Source organism: Plectrocnemia conspersa, unplaced genomic scaffold (assembly GCF_051122295.1).
Source record: "Plectrocnemia conspersa isolate PC_06_02 unplaced genomic scaffold, ASM5112229v1 ptg000014l, whole genome shotgun sequence".
NCBI lineage: Eukaryota > Metazoa > Arthropoda > Insecta > Trichoptera > Polycentropodidae > Plectrocnemia > Plectrocnemia conspersa.
In genome coordinates, this window is record NW_028277178.1 from 26,518,822 (window position 1) to 26,535,343 (window position 16,522).

The window sequence follows — 16,522 nt, forward strand, 5'->3', positions numbered from 1 at the left end:
GCGTGCAGGCACGCAAATGTTATTACGGACACATTTATTAATAAATTCGATTTTTTTTTCGTTAATTTAATACAGATACATCTATTAAATGGAATGTGATCGGTAAAATGTGCAATTTTTGAACCATTCTTTTATTATTTACGATCGAGCATACAGACGTTGTTAGGGCTGCTACAATATTTTTTTTAAATGATAAAAAAAACACAATGTTTTGTAAAATAAAACATTTTTTGAATTTGAATTTTGTTTTTGTTTATATTATAACATTATTGCCATATTTACTATTTTTAAAATTTTTTTGACATAGTTGAAAATTTTTAAATATATGAAGTAGCTGCCATTTTGATAAAAGATTTTGATTAAAACAACGGAAATTATCGTGTCCCATACAAATATTAAAAACAACCAAAAACATATAATATAAATAACATACAATATAAATTACATATAATATTTGTGTGTGGCAGCCCTGACAGTGGTTTTTAAAACTTGTTATTTCTGTGCTTTTTTTTCACTTTTATGTTAAAATTAATAAAAAGGAAAGTAAACAGTGATTTTCCAGGTAAATAATGTTTCTCTTTCATAATAATTTAAAGGTTTGAAAATGGTGGCCTACAGAGCAAATTCATAGAAATTTGCTTGGCGTTAAACAGGTTAATCTGAAGACGATCAAGAAATGGTAACCTGCAGATCACTGTCGTTCTCATTTTTCGCTGGTAAGGATGGGCCTGGCTTAAAAAAATTGTCCAACGTTGTTTGTCTTGCCTGTTTGTCTCTTTCGTTTTTCAGTGATTAATAACAGCTAATGGCTGAGTTAATTTCTCGAGAAACTTTAGCGCTAAGTTTTACGTCAGGATCGTTTTCAAGGAAGATGTTTATTCCTTGTTTGAAATAGGAAAAAGCTTTTGACAATTTTTTTGATGTTAGCTGTTTGAACAGGCTCTGTCTCTTCATCTAATGCCGGTTCTGCTTGCAACTGAATGAGTTCCTCATATGAAAGGAGCTCCCTATCAGTTTCAAGTAGATCAAGCATATCACGTTCGTTCAAACCTTCAAAGCCGAGATCATGTGCTAGATCCAAAATGTTTTGCCTAATTTCAGGAAGGCAATTAACTTCTGCATCAGTACTTTTTACACATTCTGGCCATATTTTTTTCCAAACATGGTTCATTGTTGTTAATTTTAATTCCTTCCATGATTCACTGATGCTGTGAACAGCATCATTGGTGTTATAGTTTTTCCAAAATGTTTTAATTGAAGATTTACCATCTGTTTCCCTTATAAGTTGTCGGAAAGTTCGGCGTAGGTAATATGCCTTAAAAGTGGCTATTGCACCCTGATCCATTGGTTGGATCAGAGCTGTTGTATTTTTCAGAAGGTACTCAATCATGATATCATCAGATGGTTCAAATAAATTAGTAGGATGCCCTGGTGCATTATCCAAAATTAGCAAAGCCTTGTTGCTTAAGTTATTGTCTCGCAAATATTTTTTCACTTCTGTGCAAAAGTGGTTTTTGAACCAATCCTCTAAAGTAGCTTTAGTCATCCAAGCTTTCTTGTTGGATCTCCATATGACGGGTAATTGATTTTTATTTAGTCCTTTAAGAGGCCTTGGATTTTCGGACAAATATATTAAAAGTGGTTTTAGCTTAAAATTACCCGCGGCATTTGCACCAAGTAGCAAAGTTAATCGTTCTTTAGACACCTTATAACCAGGCGCAGATTTTTCGGTTTTTGAAATGTACGTGGAATCAGGCATTCGCTTCCAAAAAAGCCCTGTTTCGTCTACGTTAAACACTTGTTCAGGTTTATGACCACCTCTTTCAATAATTCCCTTTAAAATGTTAGAATATTCCTTAGATGCGGCCTCATCGGCGCTAGCTGCTTCACCTTTCATTTTAAAATTATGCAAATTAAATCAATTTTAAAATTTTTTAAAAAATCGACATCGAAAAAAAGTTTTTTTGCCGTTATAGCGAAACATTTTAGGCCGTAAATCGAAAACGTGCCTTAATCGAAGAGGGCCGTTATAGCGAAAGGCCGTATAAAGAGCGGCCGTATAGCGAGGTATGGGTGTAATAAGTTTCACGCAAATCTGGATAATTCTTACATTAATAATATATGTAAATATTTTAAAAACATACAAAGTAACTCGCTGATTGTTTCTTTATAATATTATATTTATTAAAACTAATGTAATATAATAAAAAATAAACAATTTTTATCCAAGCAAATAGATTCCGAATGTAATGTAATTTTTATCCATTACTTCACCAACATCAAAAGTCTTTCACATCCTGCATTCTCATTGAGCCTCTAATCGAGCTTAAAATCGAGCTATAAAGACATTTTTTAACCGATCGTTTAACATATAAGCACTCGGCAATCATAAATATGGTCGCGGGTGGTTGAGCCGGGCCATAACTGTCGCCGCTTGTCAATACGCCACATTTCACCCCCAAATCTAAATGTATTGATACAATATAAACATCCCCACAATACCGTTCGGCGGGGAAGATGGCCCTTTTTACAGAATTTCGATTTGCCCCAAGCGCGAGACGGGCGCGGACCTTGAAGGGTGAAAACCGTGTAGTTTTAAATCACTTTCCCGATGGCCGATGATATCATTTTATGTATGTGGGTATCTGGATTAGGGTGGGTTAAAAATTAGATCATGGATTTTTAGACAAGATTTTACTAAAATGTTATTATATTTATAACATTCTAATAAGTCTGTATTATTATATTGTATATTTAAAGAATGAGGTATTTTATTTTTTTGTGTAGAATTTATTCAGTTATATGCTTACATTTTTGTTGTGAATATGTTTATATTTAGAGGGACCCGACAAAGCCGCGCCGGACAATCCCGCGCCGACTAAGCCGCCCCGACATAGCCGCGCAAGACAATCCTGCGCAAATCAAAATTATAAAATTGAATAAAATGAAAGAAAATGATTTTTTAATTCTAATTATTTTGCTTTGTGGACAGCTCTATCACTAGTGATTCGCTTTTTGAACAGTTAGTCATAGATTGGATGATGCTGGACAGTTACAAAATATACCGAAATAAAAATAAATCAATACAATATCATTAAAAAATGCTTAGGTTGTTTGGTTCTACAGTGAAAGTCGGCGCGAGCGGTAACGAGACGCCTCCCTTTTCCTATATATATTTGTAGTTATTAATAAATTCAAACCATGTTATAAAATTAATTTTGTTTTGACTTTGCGTAGCTATGACGGCGCGGCTTAGTCGGCGCGGAATTGTCCTGCGCGGCTTTGTCGGGGTGCCCATAAAGAAACCGAGAACCTTCGATAAAAAAAATTACATATGCTCTCAAAAGTCATTCTTAGATCTTTAGTGGAAGTTTCTCTAACCAAAATGTTCATACAAAGATCGTATGAATAATCTGATGGCAAACAAAATCGATATAATGACACATAATGGCACTTTTCGAAACTAAATATAGGCACCCCGACAAACATCCCCACAATACCGTTCGGCGGGGAAGATGGCCCTTTTTACAGAATTTCGATTTGCCCCAAGCGCGAGACGGGCGCGGAAGAAAAGGTTAGAGAAACTTCCACTAAAGATCTAGGAATGACTTTTGAGAGCATATGTAAGTTTTTTTTATCGAATATTCTCGGTTTCTTTATGAGGCATTTCAGTTATTCGTGTACTCTGACACTTTAGTTTGCAGCATTCTTGAATTGGAATTCTTGTATCTCAAAATAAGTTTTGAAAAGGTTCTTGAGATACCTTTAAGGAATATATTTAGTTATTTCCCGTTCTTGTATCCCATCACCTTTATTTTAGAAGCGTTAGGATACAATTCGAGTTCTCGCAAAGCATTTTTTCAAACTACTGAAGGGTGCAATCAAATTGTTCTAGAATATTATTATCTCTAGTATACCTAACTTATAGAGGTATTGAATTTTTTCCAGATATCGTGTCCTGATTTGATTTTTTTTATAATATGCATGTTTGTGTATATGCTACGAAAATGTGAGCGATATTGTACGTCTCTTGATTATGTTTACAAGTTAAAAAATTGTATCCTTTATAAATATATTTAAACGAGTAGCGTAATCTTACAGCGAACTATAAAAAATAGTTTATGACGCACATACGCAACCTTCGCGTCGCACCGCAAAACTCACCCTTGACTTTTTCCGCAATTTTCCTTTCTTTCCGCATTTGACATACAACATCAACTTACTAGAATATTTTCGCATACGTTGACGTTATTCTTACACATTTTTCGACACAATCTCAACATTGAAGATGGCCTGTGGTGTGTAGTCTTTGGTGAGAAAATTGAAGGTTCGCACGTTGTTTACAGAAAATATGTCAAGTCGGAAGGAAGGCGCCGTCGTAAATACGGCACGTTACGATTATTCGATTGGAGAGGAGAGAAAAGGAGGAATGAAAAAAGATCCGGGTCCGTGGTGGTTCCGTGCTGGCGCATAATCGGATCGTGCTCGAGATTCGGGATTGTCCAATGCATAGGGCATTTTGCGGAAATTGCCACACGGTGTTTGCTATGTATCATCGACATCTTCTTCGGGGCAAAGATGTCGCTCTGCCGAGCGCCAGTGCTGTTCAGGGAGATATCTCAGGGTTTGTTTGCTGCGAACACAAACTTGCAAGAAAGCTGCTGCTTATTTATTACCTTGCACGTGTCGAAGAAGAAAATGTAAAATAAGGACGATAAAATATTTTCGAAGAAAAAATATTTATTTGAATATTATTATTAAACATTTTCATCTTCATATTTGCTTTAGATAAAATAACAATTAATCCTTAACCAAACAATTTTGTTATCCATTATAGACATTTTTTAGATATTATTCTTATCATTTATTTGCTTTAAACGTATATAATATTCATATATAAAAATAATACACACTATTGTAAATCGAAAATATATCAACCTTTTGACATTATATGATGTATTATATTTAGAATAATTCGGCGGAAATTTTCCGCTGGCTCGATTTTCGATATGGCCAGCTTCATATTTCACCAGGGCCGGACAGTGTCTTGACGCGCCCGGGAGAACATAAATCAATCGTCGTAGGTGTGCAGATCGGGACATGATAATAATAGGTAACAGAGAGATTAAGTCGTGCGAAGCATGAATAATGGAGCGATCGAGTGCGCTGAAATAATCCCTACGTTCTCTCTCCCACCGATGATTTAATACCCACGATGAGCTGTGAGCTGTGAGCAGAGAGACAGACACTTGTGTAAACCTATCGAAAAAGACCCTTTATCCCTCAAATGGTCGGTCGGTTGATACCATAATCACATTACCTGATAAAATATGTATGTGTTCATTTAACAGCAAAGATTAAATATTATATATAGATTATTTTAATTTTTAATTTTATCTTTTATGATCCAAACTAAAATTTGGATTTCGAGAAATCATTAAGTTAAGACAATTGTGTGTTCGTATATCAATTTATAATATATTAATTTAATATACCCTATATAGTATGGAAAATGTTTTTCAGTTTTTACACACCATGGTCTGTAGATGTCTGTATTGACATAAATCATATTTTTTAATAATGTTTACTTTTTGTATTGATTTTTTTCATTATATACATCCATTATTTTATTATTTAACTTAAGAAAAAAAGCATTTTTTAAATATTTATTGTTATTCCTCGTATTTATATATTTTTTATTTATAATACTATATTTAATATACATTTACTAGTTTATAACCATTTTTATCTTTACAATTAGATATTAGCTTAAATCAATAAAAATAAGAATATAAAACAAAACGCTTGTGGTTTAAATTTAAGGTAAAAAATTAAAAAAAGCTTTTACAATTTAAGCGAATTAAAAATAAAAATATAAGAATCAAAATAAAAAAAAATACTGGTAATTTGGGTATATATCATTAAAGAACTGGAATTATTGGTATGTTGTTTTTAACCTGTAAAGAAATATGTGCTTTGGTATTTTGTGCTTGTATTTAAATTTAATGTTATTTTTATCGTAATCACCGATACACAAGCTTAGTGGGTTAGTATATATTCGCGAGATATATTTATAATATTTTCTGGTATGAAAATTGCAGTATTTTTTAATTATTCGTGTTTAAAATTTAATATTCAATTTGTTAAGATTAGTATAAAATGGTGTATTATATATTATTTTTTATAGTCCACAAAGGACAGGCATATGTTAAAATGGGTTTAATTAATTGTTTATAGATAAAATAAATATTTTTTATAGTTTTTTAAATGTCGGTATAAGGGTCGCAATTGTGGCAAGCCCTACGTAGCGAAGTTTCAAAATATGTTTATTAAATTTAATGTTTGAGTCCAGGTATTTACCGCTTGTTTTCCATTTTACGTTATTGCCTTCTTCATTTAGAAGAGGGAGTGGCAAAATATTTATTTGAGATTTCGAAAGATTTTTGTAATTTATTCGCGATTAGTTTAAAACCGTAGTATATGTATCGTCAGCGTACATAGATAAATAATTTATTTTTTTATTTTGGGATATCGTTCGTAAGTTCGTTCGAAGAGGAACGACCCGAGAAAATTTCCCTGAGCAACTCCAGCTGGAATTTTACGCGGGATCGAGTGTTCATTATTTAGTGCCACAACATAGCTCATATATTTTTATATAAATGCGTTTTTATTAGTTTTAATTCACTTAGGACAGTTAATGCAGGTGTTGGGAACCCTAAAAAATTAAGTGAATACACAATTTCATAATTCAATATCAAAATCAAAAAATTATACGCAAGCCTTTAGATAAAAAAAATCGTAATCAACAGTCGATATATACTCATGTATGCTATCTTGCTTCTCAACAACTTACTGCTGTGAATCATAATTTTCATACTTAGCGCAAATAAAAACACAATTACGATCTCAGATAACTGACACACATTTAGATGATCAACTGAAACTGCGAACGTCTATGCTTGAACCAAATATTCAAATGCTTTCCAACAGAAAACAGGCACAAATCAGCCAATAAAGGTTGTTAAATTGTAACATTAACAAATATTTTTAATTAAGCATGTACTTTATTATGTCTATTTCTTATAGATATGTGGCTGAGAGGGAGTTTCAAAAATTGAAATAAAAATAAAAATAAATTGGTTTGGATTAAAAATATTCCGTTTATAAAATTAATATATAATATATTACGATTACTTTAAATATGTGTAACATTTCTTTGATTTTCAATATTCAAAGAAAATTTTTGGCAAATATAGTTTTAGGAACTTGCGTATTTATTGTACTGAGACTTTAAATTTAAGTCTATGTCAACCCTTTTGCTATATTTTTTAAATCAATATAACATTTTAATATAAAAATTATTGTGTGGAAACAGATTCCAAAGAGATTTATATCAATAAAATTAATAATGAGATTATTCAGTTCAAATACGTATTTTTGAAAAACAAAAGAAAAATAATATCAATACTGAATTTTTAACGAACAAAAATATTGATTATTTGATGCCATAGAAACAGTAAAACAAATTTCAGTATTTAGTAAGTATTTTCTAGTTTAAGTGTTTTTTTTTTAATCTTATATAGAATAAAACCAGATATGGCAATCGTTCAGTGATCAATTTATGTTGATACATAGTGTAATAGCTTAAATTATATTTGCGTATTTGATTTAATTTCATAAAGGTTTTAGTTTAGTTTGATATTAAGGTTTATTCTTTAGAATATAAATATATATTTTTAATGTTTTTATTGTTGTTAAAAAGCAAAATCTGGTTTTATTAAATATTAAAATTAAAAAAAAAGTGTATTTTGAGTGAAAGTGTGTAAATATAGTTTTATTGTGATATCTGTGTTAAAAAGTGCTTGCAGTCTTAAGCTAATCGTGAGTAAATTTAAATAATATTAAATTAAGATTAAAATGAGTCAATATATTTAACTCCAACGAGTTAAATATATTGACTCTGTTTTAAACGAGCCCTATTTATAAAAGTATGTTAACTATGATGTGTGAAAATCAAGGATCGCATTCCTTCGTCTTTAATGAAGCATTTGTTTCTGAGCAAGTGATTTTTAATATATTAAAATAATAAAAATAGATTAAAAAACATTAAAATCTAGAACCACTCCTATGGAAAAATATTTGTGTCCATTAGAATATAGTTTATGTGTGTTGATTGTCGATTGATTGATTATTATAGATTCAAATTATATTTGTCTATAGTGAACTCTTAATGTAGTTAATAAGTACAACTGATAACATAGCCTATTCGCGACTGTCCCATTATTCCAAATTGAAATTTTCACATCCCTATAAACATAACCGTAATATCCAATTTATGAACATCACTTTCGGCGCACTCTTCAAAATGTCACAGATCTGGCGCGAATGTCAGCATAAAACTTTATGCTTCATAACAATTTTAATTGTCAATCCATTGTTATCCTTATGACGTGCCTGATTGCAGTATAAATTTGTTACGGTCGTATAAATCACATCATTGATTGTTATTGCTTCGCACTTCGCACAAACGCAGAATGGTCCTCTCCATTCACCATCTCTCTCTTTCTACGTCCATTTAGGGGAGAGGATTCACCTTATTCGCCTCTTTGAACATTTACGCCATGGTTTAATGTAATAATTCCGTCCATTATTACCTATCCGATGTGCGGTGGGAAATATTATATGTCCGTGACGAACTCAGATTCACATACATACATATCCACCCACTCACATTCTCCCCACGCAACTCCTACCCTTTGTACTTAATTCCGCAGAAATGCTCCTCCGTGCTAAATCTGACCGTCGCATTCAGTGCATCGTTATGATCTAATCCCGGAACGAACGAGATGACAATTATTCATCTTTGCACCTAATGGATTGGGACGCTGCTAATCTGTTGTCGCTTTGAGTGATTCAGGAGCAATCTATTACGTGCTACTGAATACAATACAAGAATACGCGTAAATTTTTTTTGTTGTTAATTTTGTTCATATACTTATAGACATAACATACAAGTTACCGAATTTTTAATATATAATTAATAACATAAAAGCCCAATGAATTATAAAAGGGTAATCACGGCAACACCTACAAATAGACTAAAATCAGTCTATAAATTAGTGATTTGTATTTTATTAGTTATAAACTATTATTACAAGTAAAAAGTCTCGTATAAGTTTCTAGCGCGTCTTCATTTGTCTGCTTTTCTCTCTCTCCGCCTGTCCGATTTCCTCCCAGTGAGCAAATGTCACATATTTTATATCGCTGATTCGTAACATCTCCGGCGAATCACAGATGAGAATGTTGGTGTGCTAATTGGATCGCTTTTTAAACTCACCCATAAAATAGTAGAACTCATTGTCTATTGCGCATATTTTAAAAGCAATGATTATTTTTTCCGAATGCTTACAAGTGATCAACGCCTCAGGACGGATGTTCTTATAGATGTTATGTAAAATAATAACAATTATTAACGCTTCAAGATCTCTCTCTTAGATTTCTCTTAAAGTGGCAAGTGCTCCAGTCCTAGCCTTTACAGGCAATAACAGAGGATGTGACTAGCATTTTTTTTTTAATTCATAATTCTATAAATTATTTCCGATTTTTTTTTATTGTTTAAGCGAATTTTCTTTATCAAATGGCTTGACAAAATCAAATTTAAATTCCCCTCATTATAATGAAATATAAATTAATTGTACACAATATATAAATAAACAATAATGTTATTCTTTCTTCATGATATTATCAAGGATATTTCTATATAGCTATTTTAATAAAATAAACAGATTTAATAAATTTGTTATTGCGTGAAAGTTGTAATAAAAAATATTAACGATGGGTTACATAGAAACACTTGTGTGTATAATCGGTAAACGAAAAAATTACATAATACGCGAAAACATTATATATACTCTATTTGCGTTAACACAGTCAGTTCGAGAGCTACCATTTCATCATTATTCATAATTTAAAAAGAGATAGCAGGTTTGGGTTTACGCTCTTACTATTAGCTCTAAAGCACACGATATAGATATATGTTCGATATACTTATCATTACTCCTGTTTCTATTTTGAACAAATTTATAAAAATTAAAGTCGTTACCAAATTTTTTATATAACGAACGTAAATCCCTATAGCGTGTTTTAGAGTTAATTGTAGGGGCATTAACCTAAACATACCATCTCTTTATCAATTGTGAATGATGATGAAATAGAACTCTCGAACTGACTGTGTTAACGCAAATAGAATATAGATAAATGCGGATAATATAAAATTGGTACTAGTTTAAATTGATTATTGTAATTAAAACTTTTTATAATCGTTTTTAATCCATAATTTTACCATAACATCTCTCGTTTTACTTTTTTTTTCATTTGGCAAACTTTATAGTTCAATAAGGGTAATTGCTTCATTCAATATTTTTAACGAAAACATATTTATATTTTATGTAAATTATTTATTCATTATAAGGATTAGGATATTACATTTTTAACTTGTATTTATGGATATTTTTGAATAGTAAAATAAAATCTTGAATACGCATTTAAGTAAAAAGTATTGACAGAAAATATCATTAATTATTATTTAAATTAAAAATTGTGAAGACCATATAAATAATAATGTTACTTTATTAATTTCTTTAGAAAGCTCATGGTTACTACGAAGATTTTTTTAATTTAATAACGATTTAGTTATTAATATTGAATGTCTTCTTAAATTGAGATTTAAGAATAGATGTAGGATTAAATTAATTCATAATTATAATAACAATAGATACGATGGATATATAATAATATTTTAACATTAGCTAATAGAGAAATTAAATGTTTTATATGTCTTTTAATTTTTTTTATATTTACATATTTTATTTATTTAATTTTAATTTTTTTTAAATTATTGTGATATTTAAATATATATAATATTTGGTGGTTTCTTCAATTGTATTTTGATTTAACTTGATTTTTATCTATTATATTATATATAAACATTTTTTTATCTTTACGAAATCTTTTTTCGTTTGCTCAGTTGTTGATTAATTTATTAATAAATTTGGAAAATTATTGCAATGTAATTAGATGTTATGTAAAAATATTTTTTTTATCTCCACGTATTTTCAATTTTAAAGAATTCAACATTTAAAAAATTATTACGCATATCTAAACAGTGCTGTTAATCAAACAATATAAATATAAAACAGGAATAGTTCACAGAATTACACATTAAAAATAAAAAATTAAAAATATTAAGGCGATGATAAAAATAATTAATCGGCCAGTAATTAAATGATCATTAAATAAAAAAAATATATTGATTATTACATAAAACGATAACATATGCTAGCAAAAAATATTACAATTAATCGAAATCTATTATTGTGATTTGTTATTAATAAGTATTAATTAGTTTTGTTATAAATAATAATTATTTTTTGTGTAATTTTTTTATACCTTGAATTAATATAATAAAGAGCCTTAAACTCAGATTTAAATATATAAAACAGGTGCTAGGTATTAATTATTAATTCTAAAAAAATATTTTTTCCTTATATTATATATTGTTTTAATAATTTAAATAATAATAACGTATTTATTATATGTACTTAGTTACTTTAAAAATGTATAATATAGTAACTTAAATTTAGTTTTTATTAAGCTAAATATTTTTTACGCATCATACTCTTATCATAATTAATCATACATATGAAATAATAAATGGATTTTGGGTATTTTGTCAAAGCCGTAAAATTTCTATATTGACAATAAATATAACGTTCTCCCAAAAAATATTACAACAATATATCTTCAAAATAGTTGGTTGTAATTAGTTAACTGATTATATTAGGAAAGTTTTAATGAGTATTTTGTAAAAAATAAATGCCTATTTTTTTGTGGCGATTCTTTTATACAGTATAAATTATATGCAATATAATTTAAAATGTTTTTTAATTTTGTTAATTAAAATCAGTATTTAAATGTTTTAAAATAGTATTTTTAGCATGGTATTTTATATATATTGTAGATGTAGTTATATTAAATTTGTGACAAAAATCTTAACATAGTATAACAGTATGATTGCCACTAGAGAGATATTCGCGAAAACGTTAAATAAATGTTGGTAATTCTTTCATAAATTACTATAAAAATATCATTGAGACTGATAAGACCTATTTATGTATACGTATTTATGGCGTATCAGTGAAATTGGGCAAAATCCTCATACGGAACATTTCACCTTCCTCGCCGAAGTGTCCCCGATAAGTTATACGAGCATCCTTTGGGATCGGTGCGCGGTTTCCTGGGCCATCAGCGACGGGGTAAATTGGTAAGAAGACACCTACTTACGTCTCCTTTATAATAATGATATAACATATCTGGAGCCATAAAATATCATTAGGTCACTTATTACCCGGGGCGCTCTCTCTCTAAACGGAAAGCCCACCCCACCATCCACCGAAGCGAAGTTTACTGCTGGTTATTTGCCGGAGGAGAGCTTCAATCTCGGGAGAATCAACTAAATATATATCAGCCGAGGCCCGGTAGTACTTCCTATCTTGTGTCTTAGTTTCTCGTGTCTCGTCCCCCACAGGAACCGTGCTACAGATAACTAAGTGGCTCCGAAGGCGGGCTCGAGATAAAGGACTCGCATCCTGTGTGTACTTTCTCTCCGTGGTGGATACCTTAGTTTAGTTGTCCTGGCCTAAGATTTCGTCCGTCGACTAATGACTAATTAGGGGCGGCTGGTGTGGGTTTGATACCGCTCACGGCCTATGAAACTCAGATAAAACTGGCAAACACCACTTCGGTGGGACAATCGCAGTTTATGTCGGCCGATCGGCTTGGTGTAAGTTAGTTAGGGCAAATTGAATGAAAAAATACCGAGGCAAACTATATGTAATGATAGTTATCTGATTACTAGCTAGGGATAATTACAATATAAATTTGTTATGTATATATGTATTTAAATATATTATTATTTTATATAGCAGTCCATTAAAGATTGAATTAATCGAGTGTCTGTTTTTGCTAGCTACGTATACCTTAATTTATTTTTTAGTCTTTCAAATTGATGTTCTAGTTTTAAAGCTTGAAATTTTTATATCATAAAACTCAAATGTTATTATGATATTTGTCTCTCTCACTTAAAACAAACAAACGATATTTTTTACTGAATATTCTGCTGAGTTTTTTTATTTTACTTTTTTTATGTATATAATTGAATAAATACGATAAAGGGCTTTCAAAACACAGATAATTTAATTTTTTCAACTATATAGCACGAATGAGTTGCAGCACAATATTTACTCGAATAATAAGAAGTAGTTATCTAATTGATTTTTTAAATTTCTTTATTCACACTACAATGTTGGTGGTCATTTCTTCTGCTGAATAATTTTAACCCATCACAACTGTGCTATATTTATGTATGTATTTAAAAACAAATGCAGAGTTTAACAGCTTTGAGCCAATGCACCACAGAAAAAGAAACAATACAAATATAACGATTAATTGTGTAGGGAATAAATTCACGTATGATTGTGTAAAGCAGGGGCTGACAAACTACTGTGCGCGAGCTGGTTTTAAATTTTACATTTTATGAGATGGCCAGCCGTCGATTTGAGAAGTTGCAAGTTACCGTATGTGGTGCTCTTATTGCTTCACATTTTATTGTTAACTTACTTAGATATAATTTAACAGTATCTTCTGTGCCCTGTGAAACGCTTTTTGCGATATTTTATTTTTATTTTATTACCTCTGGATATGTATCTTGTCATTGTCAAAGCAAGAAAATAAACTAGTTGATTTTGAATGTCATGCTTTTAAATCAAAGTGGAGTATGATTTTTTTTGTTTTTGGATTAGATGATAAAGTATTATGTTTATTGTGTGATGAGATTATAACTGTATCCAAAAAATATAATATACGTCTTTATCATTAGACTAAGCACTCGACACTCACTACTCGCAGAAAAGTTGAAAAGTTTATGACAGATTTTTATGAATATTTTTAGGAAAAAGTCAGTTTAAGACTAGCTTACTAATAAAATAAAGCCATTTATTGATAGTGAATTAATAAAGTCGTATATTATTGTTGCAAGCTTATTTTAATGTATCATGATTTCTGTGATACCAGTTGCGAAAAATGTTGAGCACATTGTGAGTTACATCAATAGCCAATTTAATAGCAGAGCAAATGATTTAACTTGATTTATTTTATTATTCACCATTAGGTACATTGTGGGAAATATCTTAATTAATCATGCATTGAATCAGTTGTGTCAGTATTAAACTTAACCGTCACTTTTTTATCAGAAGTGGATGTTAAATATCCTAACTTGCTCTATCATTCAGAAATTATAAAGCTTAGTGGTGGTAATGTTTTATTGCTATATTTTTAATTCAAAGACGCGATTGTAATTTTTATCGATGAAAAAACCCGCATTAATATATTATCGAATATTGAATTGTTTTGGGAATCAACCTTTGCAGCAAATATCATGGGATTTCTTAATAAATTCACATTCAAACTACAACGAAACACATTTATTTTTGCTTTCTGGTTCGCCAAGCCTATATTTTCGATTCGGCTCTTTACAACAAAAAAAGTCCACACGTTTAAAGACAACAAATGTATTTATTTCTTAGAGATTTGCCTTTTATTTCTAGCATGCTTAATTAGCATTTCACCAAGATTGTCAATTATGTGTAAGGAATTGACGAAAGCCATGAATGTTTCTTTTAAGGTCAATTTCATTATACAATGTATGCCATGACGTGTAAAAATAGTTCAACATAAAATATCGTTAATGCTCAATTATTAACACAAAGTCTGATAAATTTTGGAGTATCCTTTTAACTTTTTTTAATGCATATCTTGTTTTTTTCAGATGCACAAACCTCTGCCCCGACAGTCGAAAATAAAACTCTAGACACTTACACAGCCAATGAAATTTCCGAGCAAATGGAGCAAGAAGACAATAATCACAACATATGCAAGCGGAGCAATGGACCGATAAACGGTTATAAAGATAGATTGCCTACACCGTTGCAGGGAAAAGACGATAACTTGGCAGGGTCGGAAAATAAGCCAATAGATAAGACTGATGGGCTGAACCAAATCCCAAAACATGTGATAAAGAAACCAAAGAGGTCTTCGAACGGCTTGACTATGCCGCCTCTGCTCAGGATACAAATAGTCAGTAAGAAAAACGCCAATAATTGCAAAGGACCTGTCACATGTGCTACTAACGCCTCTTTAACAGCTTCGGCTGCGAGTGCCAAAAGTGTTAACGGTAACGATAGTGATATTAGTAATAACGCTAACTGCCTTCGAGGTAACAACTGTGACGCTTCGCTTATGTGCCTCACTACAGATACGAGCATCAAGAAGAGTGCCTTAAAACTCGACAAAGGTAAGTCAACTTTTATATATCATATTTATGTGAATTAAAACCCTGGTTACATTTTCGATCTTGACTCTGAAATGCCTCATTCGGTGACCTATTATAGCGACCTTTTTATAAGAATAGGTATCAATTAATTGGCGATGACCATCAATTTTTGTTTTAACCCACCCACACGCCTCTCCACTGTCTGCGGGTTATCAATTAGTCGTCGTTTGTGGAGTTTATATAGTTGGTTATTTGCTGTGGAGCATCCGCCATCTTCGTGTAATATAATCTCGACATTATTACCTAGACGTCGGCGCCACACTGTGGTATAAATCTTACCATGAAATCAAAATCAATGTGTACGTGAGGTTTAATTAGTGGTTATACATTCAAGGAGACTGTTCGTCTTGTATACTGATTATTTAGATATGAAAAAATTTGCGTACATATTAATACGTGTGATATTCGAGGGTAAATTTACAAGGCCTATTTTTTCTGTGGTTACACTTTAAAAGTTTATCGTGTCTTAATCGCTAAAACGCGGTACTTTTGTGAATTCCGAATACCAAATAGACTGTAGAAGAATTATTCAATATTCTTTTATTGTGTTGAAATCATAAAACTCTTTCCATTTTCAACAAATACAAAGTCCATGTTAAAATAATATATAACAAATTGTTTATTCATCAATACTTGAAGATGTACGCAATTATATTGGCATTGTTTTCTTCATAAAAAATGAAATTTTCTTACACAATTTACTATCAAAATGAATTTGAAACATTTTTATTTGCTGATAGAGGGGAATCGAATTGACTTCACGCTCTTTGGGTATCAAAGGGTCAATTGGCTAGAATTCGATGCACCCACCAACCAGACCATCTAGGGCTAATTTGTAAGCATCTAAAACAGTGCTGCATTTCGTTTACGATGCATGCCGTAAAAGTGTGTTCTTGGTCCGTTGATTAGTAGACCAAATACCGCAGGACACTTGACACCAATTAACTCCTGTATGGCATTGCGTGTCGCAACGCTTCGTGATGACCGCCAGAGACACATTGCCCTGTCGCAATCGACAAACACCCGCATTGGATGACGTTTTATTCGTACTGTGTAGGGTGACCACAATTGGGA

The 16,522-nt window shown here is 31.0% G+C and overlaps 1 protein-coding gene across 1 annotated transcript in view; it reads left to right on the plus strand.

The window, feature by feature from the left end:
• LOC148226633 (uncharacterized) overlaps positions 1-16,522 on the plus strand; it is a 618,271-nt gene that overhangs the window by 496,120 nt on the left and 105,629 nt on the right. The window contains exon 3 of the mRNA XM_088204621.1: positions 14,885-15,409. Coding sequence (XP_088060747.1) covers positions 14,885-15,409 — 525 coding nt within the window. The remainder of the gene's footprint in view (positions 1-14,884; positions 15,410-16,522) is intronic.